Source organism: Vombatus ursinus, unplaced genomic scaffold, assembly GCF_900497805.2.
Source record: "Vombatus ursinus unplaced genomic scaffold, bare-nosed wombat genome assembly UNPS02005236.1, whole genome shotgun sequence".
Classification (NCBI taxonomy): Eukaryota; Metazoa; Chordata; class Mammalia; order Diprotodontia; family Vombatidae; genus Vombatus; species Vombatus ursinus.
Window position 1 is genome coordinate 500260 of NW_020945014.1, and position 22115 is coordinate 522374.

General features: G+C 43.0%; 1 protein-coding gene across 4 annotated transcripts; it reads left to right on the forward strand.

The window, feature by feature from the left end:
* Positions 1–866: 866 nt before the first annotated feature.
* Positions 867–22053, forward strand: LOC114030279 (secreted Ly-6/uPAR-related protein 1-like). 4 transcript variants are annotated; one of them, XM_027845107.1, is made up of 4 exons: positions 867–1114; positions 10600–10719; positions 12020–12224; positions 21600–22053. In XM_027845107.1, the coding sequence occupies exons 1-3, from the start codon at positions 1060–1062 to the stop codon at positions 12217–12219; spliced, it is 375 nt and encodes a 124-aa protein (XP_027700908.1). In that variant the 5' UTR covers positions 867–1059; the 3' UTR covers positions 12220–12224; positions 21600–22053. The 4 variants fall into 4 exon arrangements, with proteins under 4 accessions (XP_027700908.1, XP_027700894.1, XP_027700901.1 ...); XM_027845093.1 differs by lacking the exon at positions 21600–22053 and adding an exon at positions 18404–18635; XM_027845100.1 differs by lacking the exon at positions 21600–22053 and adding an exon at positions 18529–18635.
* Positions 22054–22115: the final 62 nt, after the last annotated feature.

Consider the following 22115-nt stretch of genomic DNA (forward strand, 5'->3'; position numbering starts at 1 on the left):
CAGACCTGGTCAGTATGCTGATGTTTTCCCAGTGGTGTAGCTGATGCTTTCTGTCCCACCTCTGACCCTCTAAGAAGTATAATGTGGCCACACATCTCCCAGACCCCAGAGTTCACACAAACTTGTCCTGAGTCTATAATCACTCCTGCTCATCTCCTTTGAACACAGCATTGTACTGGTCCACAAACTGCCCTTACCCCATGTTCTCCTCTACCCGCTTAGATCTCCCCCATGAGCACAGCAGTTCCCAGGCCCACACCTGCTCTGCTGCCCTTCACCCCACATTTTTCTGACCATGTATACTCACCTTCCCCAACCAGTCCTCCCCAAGGGCAGGCAGGGCCCAACCTGATCTGGCAGCCTGCTGCCCCACTGCACACCTATGCAGAGGGAAGAGAGCAGGGCCAGGGGAGAGGGGGAGGGGTCAGCCCACCAATAATACCGTACCTATGTGACCCTGAGCAAGTCACTTTGGGCCTCAATTTCCTTCTCTGTGGAATGAGGAGGGTGGGATTAAATGACTGCTTTAGTCCACTCTGGCTTTCAGTGAATGAGCCTAGGAGATCAGGAAGCACATAATATACTCTCTCTCCCTCTCTCTTTCTTTCCCCGATGATCCCCAATCGCACCTGCCCCTCCTCCTCACTCCCACCCGTTTCTGCTCCTAGCGCTCCCCAACCCCATCCTTTCTGCCTTCTTGCGCCTCCTCCCTCACCACCTCCGCTCCCCCCTACACACACACAGCTCCGAGGCTTCTCCATGCATGACTGCTCTTCTTACCTGTCTGCGCTCCCTGCACCCTCCTCGCACTCGATTCCCCGCCCAGCCCACACCCCACTGGGTTACTACTTACCTGTGTCCTCCCCGGAACTCACCCAAGCTTCCCAGGACATCGTGCTCGCTCTCCCCTTCTCTCCCGCCAGCTCCTCGTTCCCCGAGAGTTCTGCCTCTCGAGTTTCTGCCCTCCACCAGGCAGGCTTCCCCTCTGCCCCCACACAAACTCTCTTTCCCTGAGGACCCTCCAGACCCCCCACCCCCACCCCAGCTTCCTTGTGCACCATGCCCAGGCCTGTCCTGGCTGTCCTGCTTCTGGCTGCGGCCTCCCTGCCCCTAGGTGAGTATCAGCCACTCCAGGACCTCCGCAAGGTGATGTGGGGAGGGGGCGGACACCAGGAGTGCCTGGGAGCGCTTAGAAAGTCCACCTAATCCTCTCCAGCCGTGTGCCAGCTCCGGGGAGGTGGGGAGGGAAGGCTTTTGGCTTCCTAAGATCCTGGCACTGACCTGCCTAAGGTGGGGAGATGACCCTCCTGGGCAGGAGCAGCTTAGTTCCCTCTATCTAATTAGTTTTCTCCAAATCCTCCGGGAGCCCGTTTTGTTTTTTGTTTGTTTGCTTGTTTGTTTTCAAGAAGGATTTTCTAACAATCTGAGCTGCCCCATGGTGGAATAAGTCTGGAAAGGAAATGCGCTTCCAGCCACTGGGTGATAAGCAGACTCTGTGACCAGCCAGGGCTGGGGGTGGGGGCGGTGTCCAGCACAGAACTGAAAGTTCTACTAAGTGACCTGTACCCTGCGATCCACTCTGCAATACTGCGGTTCTTGGAGCCTAAGATTCTCAACCTCTGTGATTCCAAGAGTCTAAGGTTCAGCCATTCTGCCCCCAACCTGGATCGCCCCTGCCCCTTTCCACTAGGTTGAAAGAAGCTGAGCAGAGAAGATGGGGACAACAGTCCTTCAAGGTAACTTCTCATTAGGGGAAGAATTGACAGGCGGAGGACTCTTACTTTGGCAGAGTCCCTATATGGGATGCCAAGCCTTCACTGGTTTTCTCCAGCCCTGACCCTCCTGCCACCCAAGCATGTCCAGACCCTGGGCATGTATGTGTAACAAATATGCAACTTACATATTGTTTTATATTTGAATTGCTCTGTCTAAAGATTGTGTCCTCTAAGTTATGCTCATGCAGGCTGGAAGCCCTTTGAGGCCCTGAGGAATATAGTATACAGTATAGTCACAGTACAGATTGACAGCAGGAAGTGACCCTAGAGTTCAGGCAATCCAATCACTTACCCTACAAATTAGTGGCTGAGCAGGATTCCTTTGTCAACAAGCTCAAAAACTTTTCCCACTTAGGGGCAGGTACGGTGATAGCATGTATGGACCCATCCACATTCCCAGTAGTGATTCAGAGCAACTTTGTATGTATAGTTATTTTAAAAAGCACAGTCCCTAATGGGTGTGGGGTGGGGTAGGGCAGGGGAACAGGGACAGGATGCCAAATATCGGTGTCAGGACTCAAGGTCTTTCTGGGGTGGGGTTGGTTTTAGACCCATTACCATCTAGGGGAAAGATTAGATTCATCTGTGATCTGATGCCTTCATCTAAGACCCTCGCCCCTGGGAATTCTCCTAATTATTCTCTTTCTTGAGGTCCTTGGAGTTGAAATAAAGACCCCTGGACTTAGGAATCAGTACACCTAGATAATCTCTTAAGGTCCCTTCCAGCTCTGACATTCAGTGTTCCAAACATCCTTCACACTCTGATACTCAATGTCCTAAGTGAGAACCTTTCCAGCTTTATTACTTTGTGTTCTAAGGCACTTCCACTTCTAATATTTTATGTTCTAAAGTCCCTTCCAACTCAGATGTTCAATGTTCTTTGTTCTACGGTGCTTCTCAGGACTAATGTTCTAATATATCTTCCATCCCTTACAGATTATGTTAAGGGTTCTTAATCTTTGTAGTGTCATGAATTTCTTTGACAGTCCAGTGAAATGTATGGACTCCTCAGAATGATGCTTTTAAATTCACAAAATACAGGGGACTGAAAAGAAAACAAATTATATTGAATTATGGTTATCAAAATATTAAAAAAAAAAGTTCACAGACTCCAGGGTAAGAACCCCTGGCTATGATATACTGTGATTCTAATGATTCTAAGTGGATAAATGAAGGCTCTGTGTGTGGGGTGTGTGTGTGTGTGTGTGTGTGTGTGTGTGTGTGTGTGTGTGTGTTTGTGTGTTTTGGGGTCAGGGATGGGGTAGAAGGGCATAGCAATGAGGGAAGCAAAGAGACTCTTTGTGGTTGGAGAGGAAGGATATCTGGAGTATAGGAGAGCAAAGGGACAGCAGTCCCAGAATCACAGGACCCTGGCATAGACAAAACTTTGCAGAGCAAACCACTGATGTCATAGGTCATTTCATCTAGTTTTCCTCTACATTCCCATACCCACTCCCCCTCTTCCTATTTGTCCCCATTGTGGGAGAGAGACTTGGTCTGGGTTGGAGAGATGATTGACAAACAAGAAACCAAAAGCAAGACATTACAAACTATTAGTGAACTGCCAAAGTGAAGGTAAGGTCTTTAGGACTCAGAGTTGAGAAATTAGGGAAGACTTCCTGGTGGCAGTATGATTTGAGCTGGTCCTTTGTAAGGGGATCGAATTTTAGAGTTGAAAAAGACCTCAGAGATAATTTTGCCCAACCAACCCCTCTCCCCATTATACAAATAGCTTGTCCCACAGTAACGGACAGGCAGTAAGTCACAAAGCCACACTGGAACCCAGGTCTTTGAATTCCAGGCCCAGGACTCCTTCTGTTGTGTCACATAGCCCTTCCTCCAATGGGGATTCTAGGAAACATCAGGCCCAGAACAAGCCAGGGAGAGAAAAACCAGGACTAGAAATGGACTCCTGGCCAAAGCCTTCCCTTTCTCCATCCCCTGTTTACCAAAACTTGAGCAAAGAACCCAAGCACTCATAGGAACTCAGCAATTCCTGGGCAGAACAGTTAAGCCTATGATTACCAAGAGTTATCTTTGGCACTTACCCAGGGGCAGCTAGGTGGCTTAGGGGATAGAGCACTGGGCCTGGAGTCAGGAAGACCTGAGTTTAAATTTGGCCTCAGATACTTACTCAGACAAGTTACTCCAGTCTCTTTGAAGTATGGATAGTATGGTCCACAGGGTCATGAAAATTGGGCATGACTCAGCAACAACAACAAAGTCCCTGGCATATACCCAGATTTTTCTTATAACCATTAACTTCTGTCCTCCCTGTTTATCCCAATCTTTTTTGGGACAGGACCAGTGCTGGATGGTATACAACACAGAGAGTGCCAGACTTGGAGTCAGGAAGATCTGACCAGTTCAGATTTTGTCTCAGACACTGGGCAAGTCACTTAACCTCCTTCAATGTCAGTTTCCTCATGTGTAAAATAGCACCTACTTCCCAGGACTGTTGTGAGGATAAAGTAAGGTTAAATTTTTAAAGTTATTGCAAACTTCAGAGGCAGCTAGGTGGCACAGTGGATTGAGCACCACGCTTGGCATCAGGAAGACTCATCTTTGTGAGTTCAAATCTGGCCTCAGACACTTACTAGCTATATGACTCTGGACAAGTCACTTAACCCTGTAAAATAAGCTGGAGAAGGAAATGACAAGCCACTCTAGTATCTTTGCCAAGAAAACCCCAAATGAGGTCCTGAAGAGTCAGACACAACTGAAAAAACTTTAAAACCCTATATAAATGCTATTTTTATTATTATTACTGAAACTCTTTCAACCAATGAAGTTCTGTATAAGTTCTAGAGAGCTGCCTGGGGCCCTGAGAGGTTAAATGATTTTATCCAAGGTCACATAATTAAGATGTATCAGAGGGGGAATTTGAATTCAGGTCTTCCAGACTCCAAGGCCAATCCATTACCAAATCTGTCCATTACCATACTGCCTTCAATCCTGTCCCTCCTTAAATGATAATAGTTATAACTACAATTTTATAGCACCTTGATATATAAAAAGTACTTTCCCTACAACCTTATAAGGGAGATGGTACGGGCATTGTGCTCATTTTGCAGATGAGGAAACCGAGGCTCTGAAAGACTTTAGTTACATGGTTATTAACTAGGAAAGCTGGCATTGGAACCCAGATCTCATGATTCTGCCACCTCCTTCAGAAAACCTTCCCAAATCATGCCAATACAGGTCACTTGTTTTCTTTTCCCTACTGACTACCTGAACCTGGGGACTCAGAGGTATCATAATCAGTCTTCTTGGGTGATTTTGTTTTCTACAGCCAGACCAGGAACTCTTGAAAGGCTAGATTCAGGTTCCTTCTTCCGTGTAGCTTCCCCACATCTTGCTGAGCAAAGGACCCAACACACAGTGGGGAATGCTAATTACGTAAATTTTGAATGAATGAGAAGCCGTGTGGGGAAAAGGAAAGACCCATAGCCTAGGCCTCAGAAGGTAAGGTCAAATCCTGGCTCAGCCCATGACTTAATGTGAGACTGTGGACAAGTCACTTCCTCTAAGAGGGAATTTCCATATTCAGTTGCGGATGCCAGATTTTAGGACAGCTCCTGACCAGCTCAATCCCATTCAGAAAAGGTCAAGCAAGGGAGGAGGTCAAGAAAGGAGGAGACCATGTAATGTGAGAATCAATTGAAAAAAGTGGAAAGAGAAGACCTTAGAGAAGAGAGGACTTGGGCATGAGAGCTGACCGCAAATATCTGAAGGACTGTCACAGAACAGAGATTAGATTGTTCAGCCTGGACCCAGATGATGGCCACTGATGGATGAGGGCCAATGGGATGAAATTACAGGTAGGAACTTTAGGTTCACTGGGAGGACAACTTTCTAATAAGTAAAGCTGTCCCTCAATAGAACAGACTGGTTGAGAGATAGAGCAGTCCTCACCACTGGCAGGTAAACTCCTTGCTAGTAGGGACTGTTTTGTTTATTATTTTTGTGTGCCTAGTACATAACCCAGTAGCTGGCAATTTATTTGTGGTTGTTGAGTCGTTTCAGTCATGTCTGACTCTTCATGACCCCATTTGGGATTTTCTTGGCAGAGATACTGGAGTGGTTTTCTATTTCCTTCTCCAGCTCATTTTACAGTTGAGGAAACTGAGGCAAACAGGGTTAAGTGACTTGCCCAGAGTCACATAGCTAGTAAGTGTCTGAGGCCGGATTTGAACTCATGAATACAAATTCCAAACCCAGTGCTTTATCCACTGTGCCATCTAGCTGCCCCTTTGGCTATTTGTAGGGGCTTAATAAATGCTTGCTAATTGATTGACTGATTGATTGAAGCTAAAGCTATATGACCTGGTGTAGTTAAAGTATCGCAGAAAGGATTCTTGCTCAGGGATTGATCTACCTATTGCCCTAGGTCCCTTCTTGAAAGTTGACACAATTGCTATGTTTTTTGATGCATGAATCCCTTAGGAATCAAGGGAAGGGAAAGCATAGGGATAAGAATGTCCAGTACAGTATATGCATTCATTAAATGTGTAAGGGATGCATATTTTTAAAAGCTCTCTAAAGTAGACCTTTTCTTTATTGTTAAAAGAAGAAGCATCCTTGCCTTTTTCGTGTTGTGATATCTTTTTAAAATAGCTTTTAGCATGCAAATTAGAAGGGGTAGGCCGGAACTAACTGGGACTGATTGTTAAATTTTGAGCATGATCATTCACACCTCAGGATTTGGAAAAACTGGAAATCAGCACTTGATTTGCTATTGTATCGATTGTCCACCAGGGGTAGGGAACCTTCGGCCTCCAGGCCACACGTGGCCCTCTAGGTCCTCAAGTTCAGCCCTTTGAATCCAAACTTCACAGAACAAATCCCCTTATTAAAAGGATTTGTTCTGTAAAACTTGGACTCAGTCAAAAGGCTGCACCCAAGGACCTAGAAGGCCACAGGTTCCCCAGTCCCAGTCTAGACTTAAGAAGGTGATGGGAAAAATATTAGTAATGCTGATAACATTTAAAAGTATGTTGTACGGCTTCTTTTCCCCCCAGAGAACAACTTGTTAAACATTTACCACTATACCTCTGCTTCTAGTTAAGATTCTTTTGTTCTTTCAAGGCTTTGGTTTCTTATCTGTTCAAGGTAGACTAAATGATCTCAGAGGTCCTATTCAGCTCTTACTGTATGAGGAAAAAGAATTTACTTCTGTCAGAGCTGAGGCATCCAGTCAGGCATAAAAGAGCTTGGCCAGCAGGGGGCAGACAGTCCTGCCTGGTGGCTGGATCGGATAAGCAAATTACATATATGGAACAATAGGTTTTAATTTGGTAGTCAGCACCTACTCTGTGTACATTACTGAGCAAGGCCCTGGGCATACACAGAAAAAAAAAATGAAATAACCCCCACCCTCAAAGAGATTATAATGGAGGGATTGGGGTGAGAAGAGGAGGAAAGAGAATTCTGTAGTCTAGAAAAGGTCTTCCTTCAGGTCCCTCTCCCTCTATTAGCACCTGAACTACACAATTTCCTGTGTATTAAGTATATTAAGTCCTGTCTCCCTCATGGAGTTCTCCCCAGGGACAGGCGCTTTTCCTCCTCCTGTCTCCCGTACCATGCATCAGAACTCCGAGCAAACAAGTCAAATGTTTCAGTTCAGTTTGGCCAACATAGAGATCAAATGGGAATCATTCTTGTGAGGACAGACTGAAAAAGTAAGCCTGCCCTTTCTGAAGAGATGGGGGCTGAGAAGGGTCAGAATCAAAGCCTATAAGCTCATGGAGAAGACAGGTAGAGTCTGGACATGTCCAGAACCTTAGAAACTACCCCTTGAGGAGTCTTAGGGAGCTGGAAAAAAAATGAGTCAAAGTACAATCTCGAGTTAGAAATGAGACTAAAGAAGATGAATGCTGGGAAGACTGGAAAGCAATCTGGCAGAAGCTAGGTATAGACCAAGATCAGTTCAAAATGGATACATGACCCAGACATAAAGGAAATAATCATAAGTAAATTAAAAGAACGTGGAACATATTACCTATCAGATATATGGATAGGAGAAGAATTTATGAATAAATAAGAGATGGCATCATGGAATGTAAAATGGGTGATTTTGATTACATCAAATTAAAAATGGTTTGTACAAATAAAATCAATTTAGCCAAGATTAGAAGGAAAACAGAAAATTGAGAAAAAACACAACTTATAGACAGTTTCTCAGATAAAGATCTCATATCTCAAATATATAGAGAACTAAGTCAAGTTTATAAGAATATGAATCATTTCCCCAATTGATAAATGGACAAAGGATATGAACAAGCAATTTTTGGAAGAAAAAAATCAAAGCTATATATAGTTACATGAAAAAGTGCTGAAGGGATTATGAGTGGAAAATTTTAAGATGCCCTGCACTAAATCATTATTGATGAGAGAAATGCAAATTAAAACAACTTTGAAGTACTATCTCACACCTATCAGATTGGCTGAAATGATAGAAGGGGAAAATGACAAATGTTGGAGGGAATATGGAAAAATTGGGACACTAATACATTGTTGGTGGAATTGTGAACTCATCCAACCATTTTGGAGAGCAATATGGAACTATGCCCAAAGAATTATAAAGCTGTGTATATCCTTTGACCCAGCAATACCACTACTGGGTCTATTTCCCAAGGTGATCAGGGAAAAAGGAAAAGAACATATATGTTCTAAAGTACTTATAACAACTCTTTGTTGTGGTGGCAAAGAACTAGAAATTAAGGGGATGCCCATCAATTGGGGCACGTCTGACTATGATTGTGTTGGAATACTGCTGTGCTGTAAGAAATGATGAGCAGGTTGATTTTAGAAAAACATAGAAAAACTTGCATGAAATAATGAAGAATGAAATGAGCAACACCAAGAGAACATTGTATACAGCAACAGCAATAATGTTCCAAGAGTAACTGTGAATGGCTAAGCTATTCTGAGTAATATGAATATTCTAATCAACCACAAGGGATCTATGAAGGAAGATGCTATCCACCTCCAGAGAAGGAAATGACATAGGTACTATAGGGTTTCATATATGTGTGTGTGTGTGTTTTATATGTGTGTGTTTCATATGTGTGTTTTATATGTGTGTGTGTGTTTTATATGTGTGTGTGTGTCATATGTGTGTATTTCATGTGTGTGTGTGTGTGTTTTAAATGCTGGCCTACTTTTGTGTGGGGTTGGGAGGTGGGAGGGTAACAACTTGGAACTCAAAATATAGCCAAAAAATAAATAAAACAAATATTAAATAAAAAAGAAAATGCTCTATCATCTGCTTTGCTGCTGCACCCTAAGGACCACTGGACCTTTCCATCTGTCCTACAGATGAACCCTCCTATAGGTATTGTCTCCCTCTATTAAAATGTGAGCTCCTTTGGATAACAACAACAACATCTAGCATTTCTATAGTGCTTACTATGTGCTTGGCACTGTGCTAAGTGCTTTACAGTTATTGTCTCATTTTATCCTCACAACAACCCTGGGAGGTAGGTGGTATTATTCTCCCCATTTTACAGATGAAGAAACTGAGGCTGAGGAAGGTGAAGTGACTTGTCTGGTCGTGTAGCTAGTAAGTACGGTCTTCCCACCATGTTTTGGTTTTGCTTTGAAATCTCCATTACTTAGCATTATAATAAGTGCTTTTACATTCAGGGATGTTAAAGAATCACTGATTTAGAGCTTTAAGGGACCTAAAACACAATCTCATCTTATACCTTCTTTAATAAATAAGTAAGTTAAAGTCCAGAAAGGTTAACCGTCTTGCCCCAGGTTATTAGGATAATAGGTAAAAGACCGTGGATTCAAAATCAGTTCTTCTTTAGAGGGTCCTCAGCCACTGAGAGAGCCCCAGGCTAGACAAGGAGACCTCCTGGAAAGGAGGGAAATCCCTGGAAGTTGGTATGGAATTGAAGAGAGCTCAAGGGTCTGAAGTCTGTCCCTATCCTGGAAAGGCTAGTACAATCTCTTCCGTATGAGCCCTCAGGCTCTGTCAGTGCTGGAATCCCAGGCAGGGGTTACTAAGGGGCTGAGCTCCAGAGGCATTCCTGGTGTTACATCCACCCCCTACTTCCTTCATGAATGGGAGTTAATTGGACAAAGCAGCGGTCACACACATCCAGCATCCGCACCAATTGTGTATGTGCCCCTGTATTTGTGGTTTCACGATTATGTGTCTGATGGTATATTTGTGTCTATCTTTCTGTGCCCTAGGTGTATGTATGTATGCAGGTATGTATGTATTGTAAGCACACGTCAGTGTGACTCTGTATATATGTCTGTTTATGTCACCGTTTGTCTGAATGTGGCTGAACCAGTATCATAGAATGGTGGAAAGGAGCCCGGACAGTCAGAAAACCAGAGTTCAAGCTAAATACTTGTCATTTCCCCTCTCTAGACCTCATCGCCTTTTGTGTGATGAGGGGCTTGGATTCTATGACCTCTGAGACCATTCAGTTCTAAGTCTGTGGTCCGAGGATGTGTTTTAGGGTCATAGATTTAGGGCCTGGAGGGCTTTTAGAGGCCGGTGAGTCTAACCCGGTCATTTTACCATTGAGAAATCTGAGACACAAAGAGGTTAAGAGTGTTCCTCAAGGTCACATAGCCATTTAGTGCCTGCAGTGGAATTCGAACCCATATTGAGCACAGTGTCCATGCTACCTATTCTCGTCTCTGCCCAAGACTGGGTTTCTGTGCCTCTCCCGGTGCCTATATCTATGTCTCTGTCTCTGTCTCTGTCTCTCTCTCTGGGTTTATATTTCTGTATCTGTCCATGTAGGTCTATGGGTGCCTCTGTGTGTGTGTATGTACTGAGAATGCCTCTGCATTGCAGGCAGTTTCCTGAGCTGCTTCTCCTGCTCCAAACCCACAGCCTTGTCTCTCTGTACTAACGTAGCCAACTGTTCAGCTGCAGAGGGATGGTGCAAAACCACACTGCTGTCTCTGCAAACAGGTAAGGCCAGGACATAGCTGGGAAGATTCCAAGGCCTCTGAAGGCAAGGGAAAATTAAAGCACTGAGTCAGAGGGACCTTATTCTGGGGGACAGAGCAGCCAGTGATGGGGCCCCCTGGTTACCTTGTAAACAGCCAGCTCCCAGTTATCTGTTTGCAAATTCACTAACCAAATCTCTGAGTGTTTGTGAGTAAGGACTGTTTCATTATATTTGTGTGCCTGGTACCTGGTGTAGTGCCTAGCACATAGTAATTGCTTAATAAATACTTAACTGATTGATTGATCTCTAAGGAGATTTCCAGATCTAAATCTGTGACTCCAAGCTGTGTTAGGTCACAGATTTAAACCTGTAGTGGACCTCAGGAGAGGGAGTGAAGACAAATGGGGCCAAATTTCAGCTCATATGTTCACAGAATGGTAGTCATTCAATGACTTATTTTATTGATGGAGGGGCCTGAGACCTAGAGAGGGGCCATGACCTGAACAAGGTCACACAGCAAGACGGGGATTTCATCAAGAATAGAACCCCAGATCTCCTAATTCCTAGTCCTAATTCCTATCCTTTTTCTATTTTCTCCCCACCCCCACTTCAATATAAGAAAGAACTTTTCAACAATGAGAGCTGTTCCACCATGGGATAGACTATCTCAGAAAGTAGTAAGCTCCCCATCACTATAGGTATTCTGGCAGAAGCTGGCCGCCTCCTCCCCAAGTATATATGCTCTGCTAAGGAGGACAAAATTTGATTTCTGAAGTCCATTCTAAAACTGGGATCCAGAATTCTCGGTGTTAGCATGAATGGCTATGAGAAAGGAAGAAGGACAGAAAGAAAGAAAGAAAGAAAGAAAGAAAGAAAGAAAGAAAGAAAGAAAGAAAGAAAGAGAAAGAAAGAAAGAAAAAGAAAGAAAGAAAGAAAGAAAGAAAGAAAGAAAGAAAGAAAGAAAGAAAGAAAGAAAGAGAGCTGAAAGAAGGAATAGAGGGAGAACTAGATCTGGAGTTGGAGGACTGTGCTTTGAATCCCAGCTCTGTGTGTGACCATGGACAAATCACCTCCTCTCTCTGCGTCTCAGTTTTCTTATCTGTAAAACGAGGAAGTTGGACTAGATGACCTCTAAGGTCCCTTCCTCTGTGTGTGTGTGTGTGTGTGTGTGTGTGTGTGTGAATCTAGGATTTTTTGGTTATTATGGCTCTGAATATCTCTGGTGTTATTCATGTCACAGAAGATAGGAATATGAAAGTCTAGCCGAAAGCAGCAAACGATGGACTTTATCTCACTCTTCTCCCCTGTGGGATTTTTCAGGTTATCCCTTCATGGAGGAGAAGACAGTTCAGCGAGGGTGTGCGACCTCCTGTATCCCCACAGATCCTGATGCCATTGTAGAATTTCAGCCCATACTCTGTTGCAACACTGACCGCTGTGTTGGCAATGGTGCCCCGGTGCCCCAAGGATCTGGTCTTATCCTGACTGGATTCCTGTCTATCCTGCTCAGTGCTGGCTGATGAGGGTAGGGGAGGTCAGGGTCAGACTGCTACCCACTTTAAATAATCCCTGTCCATCCCTGAAAGCCTGAACCTAGGGATTTATACCAGCTGCCTAAGATGAAGCCACTAGATCATGGTGGGGGGAGGGAAGAGAGGAATGGAAGAAAAAGGAGATTTGGCCATTTCCTGGATGCTCCGGATTGCTCTGCCAGAAAGACATGGCCCGTTTCCTCAGAGGAAGCCTAGTCAAGAAGCAGCCAATCTGAGGGGAAGACTAGTTTTTTGCCCTGGGGGAGCCTCTGGTTTGAGGGAGAAACAATGTTTGTGTTGTCAGGAAAGAATGCTAGAGAGAAAGGAAATCAATGACAAACCTGACAGCAAAACTACCGAATAGTCACAAATATATTTGAATTTCATACCTTTTACGTTTGTCACCAGGGAGAAAAACAAGGCCAGCCCTATCATATAGAAATGTTTGAGATTCTGAAACCAACACGGCTTACAATAATCCTAGTCAGCCTTTGAAATCTGAGAGCAAACAGAAGCCCAGTTCAATGAGCTTGCTAATTATTCTTTCTGGTTCATGACATTGGCCGTGGCTAGGGATTGCAAGCATCTCCAGGACAGGGAAAATGCTTTTCTTTTCTGCTCAACACCCAACAGAGGATCCCAAGAGCTGAAAAATTAATCAAGTGGGAACTGAAGATTAATTAATCAGGGGCTTGCACAGAAATCTGAATATAGGAGCCTAGGAAAAGTATTAAAGCTCTTTTCACACACAATCCTCTCTTGTGTGTTAGGGTTTCTTTTAGGATTAGTCAAAACATAATGCCCTCTTTGAACTCAGACTTAGTGATTTGAGTGGCCCAGATAGAGAAGCCTGCCTGCCCCCATTCCCACCCTAAAGCCTCTGCCCCACTGTCACAGTGCCTGAGATCCACCATCAGAGCATTTTTACTTTGAACTCATGATCTGTTAGAAAGAGCACTTAGATGGGAAATGGAATAACCAAGCTCACAGTACTGATAACTGACAGAACCAAGACTCAGAACATAGGAACACAAGCTCTTGCAGGCACACTCTTGCTTTTGTCTTTTTTTCCCCAGCATCTGAAAAATAGTAGGCAATTAATAAATACAAATTGAATTGAACTGAATTCGAATCCAGGTCCTCAGGCTCAAAAGGCATTCTTACCACTGTACCACAACTGCTCCCAAGGTATATAAGAAAGACTCTCCATTACAGAAGTAGTGCAGGGTAGTGTCAAGAAGACCCAGTATCTTTTTTTGTTTCTCTTTCCATTTACATTCTTATAATCATTGCGTATATTGTTTTCCTGGTTCTGCTGACTTCACTCTACATCAGTTCATATAAGTCTTCTAATGCTTCCTTGTACTCTTCCTATTCATCTTTTCTTAACATCACAATAATAGTCCCTTGTGTTCACGTGCCACAAGTTGTTTAGCCACTCCCCAGTTGAAGGAAATTTACTTTGTTTCCAGTTTCTTGTTAACACGAAAGTAAGTGGAAAATAAGTTCTGCTTTGGACATGTTAAGTTTGAGATGTCCATGGGACATCAGGTTAGAAATGTCTATCAGATATTTTTAACAGGTCATGCACAATTGGAGATCGGGAGAGAAAAAAAGGGCTGGCTATAAAGATCTAGGAGTCATCAGCTTTAAAATGATAATTGAATTCATGGGAGTTAATAAGACAAAAAAGCATAAAGAGAAAGACTGAGAAGAAGGTCCAAGGCAACAATGATTAATCTGCTTATGCCACAATCAAAGGCAATTACTCCAGATTCATAAGTCACATGTAGATATACAGTATGTATGTTAAATTACTCTTGTATACAGTAGGCCAAACACAGGAGTCACAGGCAGAAATATACTACATATAACATCATATAACAGCATCACTTACAGAGGATATATACTATGAAGGTTACACAGAAATACAGAGTACATCACACATTGAGATTTCATACAAAGTATACCTTATATACACAAAACATACTTTATAGTGATATGCATAACACCTCAGTTACTCAGTCAACAAGCATTTGTTAAGTGCCTCGGATGTCTCAGAAACTGAGCTAAGTGCTGGGGATACAAATAAAAGCAAAAACATTACCTCCTGTCGGGGAGCTTACAATCTAATGGAGGAGACAACCTGCAAACAGCTATGTGCAAAAAAGATAGAAACAAGGAAAATAGAGTAATCTCAGAGGGAAGGCATTGGGGCAGGGGAGGAAAGGCTACTTGCAGAATGTAGAATTTTTCAAACATTCAAATGCAAATTTTTCAAATTTCAAATTAAAGGAAGCCAAGGAAACCAGGGATAGATGAGGAGGGAGAAAAATCTGACCATGAGAGACAGCCAGTAAAAATGCATGGGGTCCAAGGATAGAATGTTTCTTTTGAAGAACAGCAAAGAGGTCTGTGTCATTGGTTTGGAGAGAGGGAGTAAAGTGTAAGAAGAGTAGAAAGGTAGAAAGGGAACAGGTTATGGAGGGCTTTGAAAGGCAAACAGGATTTTATATTTGATCCTGGAGATAATAGGAAGCCTGGAGTTTATTGAATTTGGGGGTGGGGGTAATGTAAGAAGATCACTTTGGTAGCTAAGTGGAAAATGAACTGGAATGGGGAGAAACTTGAGGCAGGGGAGCCAACCAGAATCTTTTGCAATTGTCCACATTTAAGGGTGTGTAAGGACCTGCACCAAGGGGGTGGCAATGTCAAGGGAAAGAGGGAGACCATGTGAGATATATTGCAGAGGTAGAATTGACAAGACTTGACAGTAACAAATGACAAAGACTTGGACATGAGGAATTAGAGAGATTGAGGAGTCCTTCATGACACCTAGTTAGTAAGCCTGGGTAACTGGAAGGATGCTGGTGTTCCCCAAAGTAATAGGGAAGTTTGGAGAAATGGGAGTGGTTTGGTGGAAAGATAATTAGTTATGTTTTGGAAATGTTGAATTTAAAATGTCTATGGTCATCCCGTTTGAGATGGCCAATAGGCAATTGGAAACAAACGGAAGTTAGTTAAGTGAGAAATATCTGCATAGAGGTGTTAATTGAGTCCATGGGCCTATGGAGATCACCAAGTAAAAGAGTAGAGAGGGAGAAAGAGGACACAGGACAGTGTTTCGAAGGGACACCCACAGTTAAAACATCATATGTTGACCAGGTCAATGGCCCACACATGGTTCATTTCTACCAACTCACACTGTTGCCTATTCCGGGAATATCCTCCCCACCCCCTCTTCATCTACTTATCCTTGAATTTCTACCTACCCTTAAGTGGGTGGACATATTAATGAGGAGGTGGGCTAAAAGTCTTCAACTCCTCCAGCTGAGAACCTGACTTGATCATGGTCCTCCCACCTCCAGCAATCTGGACTTAAGAATCCATCTCTACTCAGACCACTCTGGTTTATTTTCTCCTTCATAAGCTGGGTCACCCTAACTTCTAATAGAAGGTTCCAAGGACAGGAGCTTATTTCCTAAGGGCAAGAACTTACCTAGCCTGAATTCTGTTTGTAAGGTCTTCAAGTTAGGTGGGGTCCCGCTCAAGATCTAGAAACATGTAGCCAGAAGATTTAGGCCATCTCATCTATCAGCAACGTCCTTCAGAGAATGGCTGAAGGCCCATAGGGGCTGGTCCCTGAATGAGGAAATAGAAAGGAAAAACCTTAATCCTAATTTGATAATTGGTTATTAATTTAAGAAAAAAGTAATCATTTCTCTCACCTGGAATGCTTTCTCTCCTCACCTTTTCCTCCTGTCTTCCTTGACTTCCTTTAAGATTCAGCTCAAATCCCACTTTCTGCTCTTGAGGCCCTTCCTAGTATGTCCCCCCGCCTTAGCCTCCCCACTTTCTAGTGCCTTTACTTTGAGATTACCTTCTATCTACTCTGTATATATCTTGTATAAGAATAGGTGTTTCATGTTGTCTCTCCCATTAGAATGTGCACTTCTGGAGGGTAGAGACCAACATAGTAAGTTCAATTCAAGTTAATACACATTAATTAAGCACCTACCATGTGCCAAGCCCTGAGGATATAAAAAGAGGCAAAAAAACAGTCCTTGCCTTCAAGGAGTTCACAGCTTAATGTGGGAGACAACATGCAAACAAATACATACAAAGCAAACTCCATACAGGATAAATCGGAAATGATCTGTTTGGTTGTTGTCCTTTGCTCTCCAAGAGGACCAAAATGACATCACTATGTTAGAAGTCAAGGTACAGTGTGTCTGACTGTGGCTGATCAATCATACAAATCATATTTTCATATTATCATCTTGTGAAAGAAGACACACCAAAGGAAAAAAAAACACAAAAAAAGTTTAAAAAATAGTATGCTTCAACTTTCATTCAGACTCCATCAATTCTTTCTCTAGAGATGAATAGCATTTTTCATTATGAGTCCTTTGGAATTGTGTTGGATCATTGTATTGCTGAGAATAGCTAAGTCATTCACAGTAGATTATCACACAATATTGATGTCACTGTGTAGAATGTTTTCCTGGTTTTGTTCACTTCACTTTTCATCAGTTCATGTAAGTCTTTCCAGGTTTTTCTGAAATTCATCTGTTCATCATTTCTTATAGCACAATATTATTCTATTACAATCATATACCCCAACATGTTCAGCCATTCCTCATCCAATTCTTTGCCACTACCAAAAAGAGCTGTTATAAATATTTTTGTGCAAATAGGTCCTTTTCCCTTTCTTTAAAAATCTCTTTGGATTACAGACCTAGTAGTGGTATTGCTGAATCAAAGGGTATGCACAGTTTTATAGCCCTTTGGGCATAATTCCAAATTACTCTTGAAAATGGTTGGATCAGTTCACATACCACCAACAGTGTATTTATTAGTGTTCCAGTTTTCCCACATCACTTCCAACATTTATCATTTTCCTTTGCTGTTATATAGTCAATCTGATAGGTGTGAGGTGGTACTTCAGAATTGTTTTAATTTGCATTTCTCTAATCAATAATAATTTAGAGCATTTTGTCATATGATTTTAGATAGCTTTAATATCTTCCTCTGAAAACTGCCTGTTCATATCCTTTGACCATTTATCACCTGGGAAATGACTTGAATTCTTATAAATTTGACTCAATTCTCTATATATCTGACAAATGAGGCCTTTATCATAGACACTTGCTCTAAAGATTGTTTCCCAGCTTTCTGGCTTTCCTTTTAATCTTGGTTACACTGGTTTTGTTTGTGCAAAACCTTTTTAATTTAATATAGTCAAAATTATCCATTTTACATCTAGTAATGTTCCCTATCTCTTATTTGGTCATAAATTTTACACTTTTCCATAGATCTGACAGGTAAACTATTCCTTGCTGTCCTAATTTACTTATGGTATCACGCTTTATGTTTAAATCATGCACCCATTTTGACTTTATCTTGGTATATGGTGTGAGATGTTGGCCTATACCTAGTTTCTGTCATACTGTTTTCCAGTTTTCCCAGCAGTTTTTGTCAAATAATGAATTTTTTTTTTTAAGGCAATCGTGATTAAGTGACTTGCCCAAGGTCACACAGCTAGTAAGTATCAAGTGTTTGGTCTGAGGCCAAATTTGAACTCAGGTACTCCTGACTTCAGGGCCGGTGCTCTATCCACTGCACCACCTAGCTGCCCCTAAATAGTGAATTCTTGTCCTGAAAACTGGGGTCTCTGGTTTTATCAAACGCTAGAGTATTATAGTAATTTACTGCTGTGTCTTGTAGAAGGTAGGATTTTAGTTGAGACTTTAAGAATGCTAGGGAGGTTGATAGTTGGAGTAGAGGAAGGCGTGCTTATTAATAAATGCTTTTTGACTGATTAGCACAGTAGTACAGACATGGGTTGCCCTGGGTAGAGTACAAAGGTTCAACTCCTCTCTGCCTCTGGACTTTTGTATCTTGTCAATACTTTGATGCTTGCATATGGCTTTGTCCTTCCCTCCAAGAAATGCTTAGCACCAGAAGGACAAGCACATGCCATTGAGGCTTTCGAATGGAGTCAGGGGAAAAAGACAAGAGAGAAAGGGGGTGAGTAGTAGACGTGGAAGGAAGCTCCCCAGATGACCTCCCCCTTCCCACCATGGTTTGACAATATCCGGAAGAGTTTTGTTCTCCTCTGCAAGTGAAGCAGATGCCTGAGAGTCACCTTGGCTGGTCCATTCCCTTGCAGCTTTTAGACCTCAAAGGGAGTCTTAACATGATGCCTCATTCAATTCCAATGAGAGAAACTGTGGTGATTCCTGATCTCTCATCAGTCTGCTAAAGTGTCCTGGCATGAATCTTGACCTCTCACAGGAATCCCTAAATGGAACATCCCAGTGAAGAAATTCTTTCTTGGGGAAGCTAGGTGGCGCAGTGGATAGAGCACCAGCCCTGAAGTCAGGAGTACCTGAGTTCAAATCCGGCCTCAGACGAAACTCTTGACACTTACTAGCTGTGTGACCCTGGGCAAGTCACTTAACCCCAATTGCCTAAAATAAAAAACAAAGGAAGAAATTCTTTCTTGCATGGTTATTTGTATAAAATTTCCTATCCTTTTTCTGTCAGCTGCCTGGCACCCACAGTCAGGTTTCTGGGTTTGATGCAATGATGCAATGTAGGGTTCCTTGTGTTTGAAGCTTGATATAAACATTCTCATCTTAATCCAATTAAGCTATTTTGCTCTACTAAACTTAAAGTCTTAATTATTTGTCAATAGTGACAGCTAGATCTAAGAGAAAAGAGTTGCAAAAGGAATGAGCCAACACAGAGTAACTTGAATCTAGAACCCCAAGGTAAATTTGGGGAGAGAGGAGTAACAGAAAGGTAGCCCTAAAAAGACTGTCATCCCCAAGACCCCAAGACATACTTATTATGCTTGACTCAATAGGGAGTAGAATTAGTAGGGAGGGTCCGCTTTTGGGGCCTTTTCCACTCCCAGCTCAGGGCAGATAATATAGGGAGAGGAATGAGAAGGAGAATTGGGCCTCGTTCTCAAAGGGTCTTCTCAGCCTCGTCTACATGGAGGGCAAACCTGAGTCTCTCATTCATACCAGGCTTTACCTGAGGAAGTGAGATAGAGTGGAGTTGTCAAGATGAGGAACACAATACAGAAACTCTTTCTCAGGTGACCTCTACCTGCCCCTTTGGGGAAAAAAAATTGTTGGGAGTGACTATAAAAGCCTTAATTAGGCCTTAGTTCCTTTCTTCCCTCCCTTCATCTGGATTTTGCCACCAAGATCAGAATGTACAACCTGTCAGAAATGAAATGGGTGGGCTTGCCTCAATTACTGAATCAATCTTCATTGGGCAAGAAGTCTTAGGAGGAAGAAGGATGACTATGGGGAATGGGCTGACAAACGGAGAGGATTGAGAACTCATTGGGAAAAGCTGAACTATTAGCATGCTGACAGTCTACCACTGTAAAATCTCTTCCAGCTCTGACATTTTATTTTCTAAGGTTCCTGCCAACCCCGACGTTCTATGTTCAGTGAACTCTTCGTATTAATTGGCTCAGTGGTCAGGCCCTCACGCCAATAAGGTCATGGGTTCAGTCTCATTCAATTCTACACAACCCTATGGACTTGGCAAGATACTAGAGTGGTTTGCCATTTCCTTCTCCAGTGTGTCCCCATTTTACAGATGAGGAATTGAAGCAAGTAGGGGTTAAGTGACATGCCCAGAGTCACACAGCTAGTAATGTCTGAGGCCAGACTTAAACTCAGATATTCCTGATTCCAAGTCCAGTGCTCTATCACTGCACCACCTAGCTGCCCCTTGAAAGATAAGTAGAGGAGTTAATATTTTATCTTAGAGGCAATAGGAAGCTACTGGGTTTAATTGAGTAGGAGAGTCATAAGGTCAGGTCTATGCTTCAGGAAAATTACTTTGGCAGCTGGGTGTAGAATGGACTGGAATAGAACGCCAATCAGAAGGCTGCTACAGCAACTGAGCCCCAATCCAGTGCCCAGACTGGGCCCTATCTCTGCCTTGTCTTAGGGAAGAGCCCCTCAACTGTGGTCTCCTTGCCTAAACTCACCTTTGTTTCTCCCCTCTCACCCTTCCCCTCCTCTGAATGTTTCAGTGGTGCTGGAAAAAGGAATCTTCTGCAGGGACACCCTCTTCATCCTATCTTTTCCTTCCTCCTTGCTCACCCCCCCTGAGAGATGGGACTTGTGCTGTGAAAGATTTACAATCCAGACAAAGGCTAGAGATTGAAGAGTCTATTGGATCAATGGTCACACTCTCAGCTTCTCCAACCAAGGATCTCCTGGACCTCCTAATTCCACCACCCAGTGAACCACCCACTCTCAATTTTATCCCCAACTATCTCTATTGGGAGGAGGGAAAAGAGAAAATGGAAGGAGAAAATGAAGAGGACAGAGGCAATGGGAGAGGGGAGAAGAAAAGGGATTGAGGAAAGAGAGAAGGAAGGAGGGGAAAAGGGAAGGAATTGGGGAAAAAGGAGGAAAGAGGGAATGGAGAGAGTGCAAAGGAAGGTGAGATAAAGTGGTAGAAAGGGAAAAGAAGAATGGAAGAGGAATAAAAAGGAGAGAAGGAGCTATGGCAGTAATGCGGAGAGATGGGGAGCATGCTTGTTCATCCACTCCCATTTATTTACTCCTCTCATCCTATGACTGACCCATTTCCAGTACCAATGTTCCCTTCTATGCTCTGGAAATTTATATCAAAGGTTCTCTAATTCCAAGCCTTCAGCCAAAAACAGTGCTCCAGCAAAAAAATAAAAAGAAAAAAACAGTTTAGTGTTAAATATATTTTCCACTCGTCTCTGGGGAGGATCCCTTCCTCAACATATTTCTGATAACTACACCCAGATTGAGCAGCTAGGTGTCTCAGTGGATAAAGCACAGACCCTGGAGTCAGGAAGACCTGAGTTCAAATGTGACTCCAGACACTCATTAGCTGTGTGACCCTGGGCAAGTCATTTAATCCTGTTTGCCTCAGTTTCCTCGTCTGTAAAATGAGTTGGAGAAAGAAATGGCAAATCACTTCAGTATATTTGCCAAGAACCCCTCCCCCCAAAAGGGGGTTCTGAAGAGTCAGACACAAACTGAAAATCACTGAATAATACCACCATCACCCAGACGAGCAAAGGCTTGTGGTTAGCCCTGTTATAAAGACAATATAAATGTTTAAACAAAGAAAAGCAAACCCTCTTCCCACCCCGCTCCCATCCCCCCAAGAAAGGGTTCAGACTTCCACAAGGAATCCAAGGGGAGAAGAGGGATACAGGATCATTGCCTGTAGTGGAATGGGCGGGGGAAGGGTCCAGCCAACCTAGCATCTGTCCTCATCCTCCTCCTGCCCCAATCCCCTTCCTTGCAGTGGTGTCTTCCCCGTGCCTTTATGCTTTTCTATCTCTGCAGGGGTCCTCTTCATCCCTCCAGGAGCTGGATTTGCTCCAACTTCCTAGACACCCTGAAGTGGCTGTGAAAGGTCAAGCAGAAAGCATGGCCAATCATTTTTCATCCAATGGCATTTCTTCCTTAGCAATTCAATCAAAGGATTTAGTCACAGGAAATGGCTGAACAAATTGTGATAAATGTAATGAAGTATGACATTTTGCATGACAAAAGACAGAGAAGCCCTCATGACTTATATGAGCCAATGCAAAGTGATGTAAGGAAAAGCCAAGAAAACAATGTATATAATGCATTATGGAAATGGAGAGAATCACCACCAGACGATCAAAAATGAATGTTGCAAAATTAAGAAGAGGAAGCTTAGCCCCAAAGAAAAGCTAGACAAAGATACCTCCTCCCACTCCTCTGCAGAGTTGGGGGCTCCACAAGTGTATAACTGCATAGAATGTCCAATGTTTTCAGCATATTGATTCATTTTGTTGAATTTTTGTTTCCTTTTCTTTTTTCTCTTTTAAATTA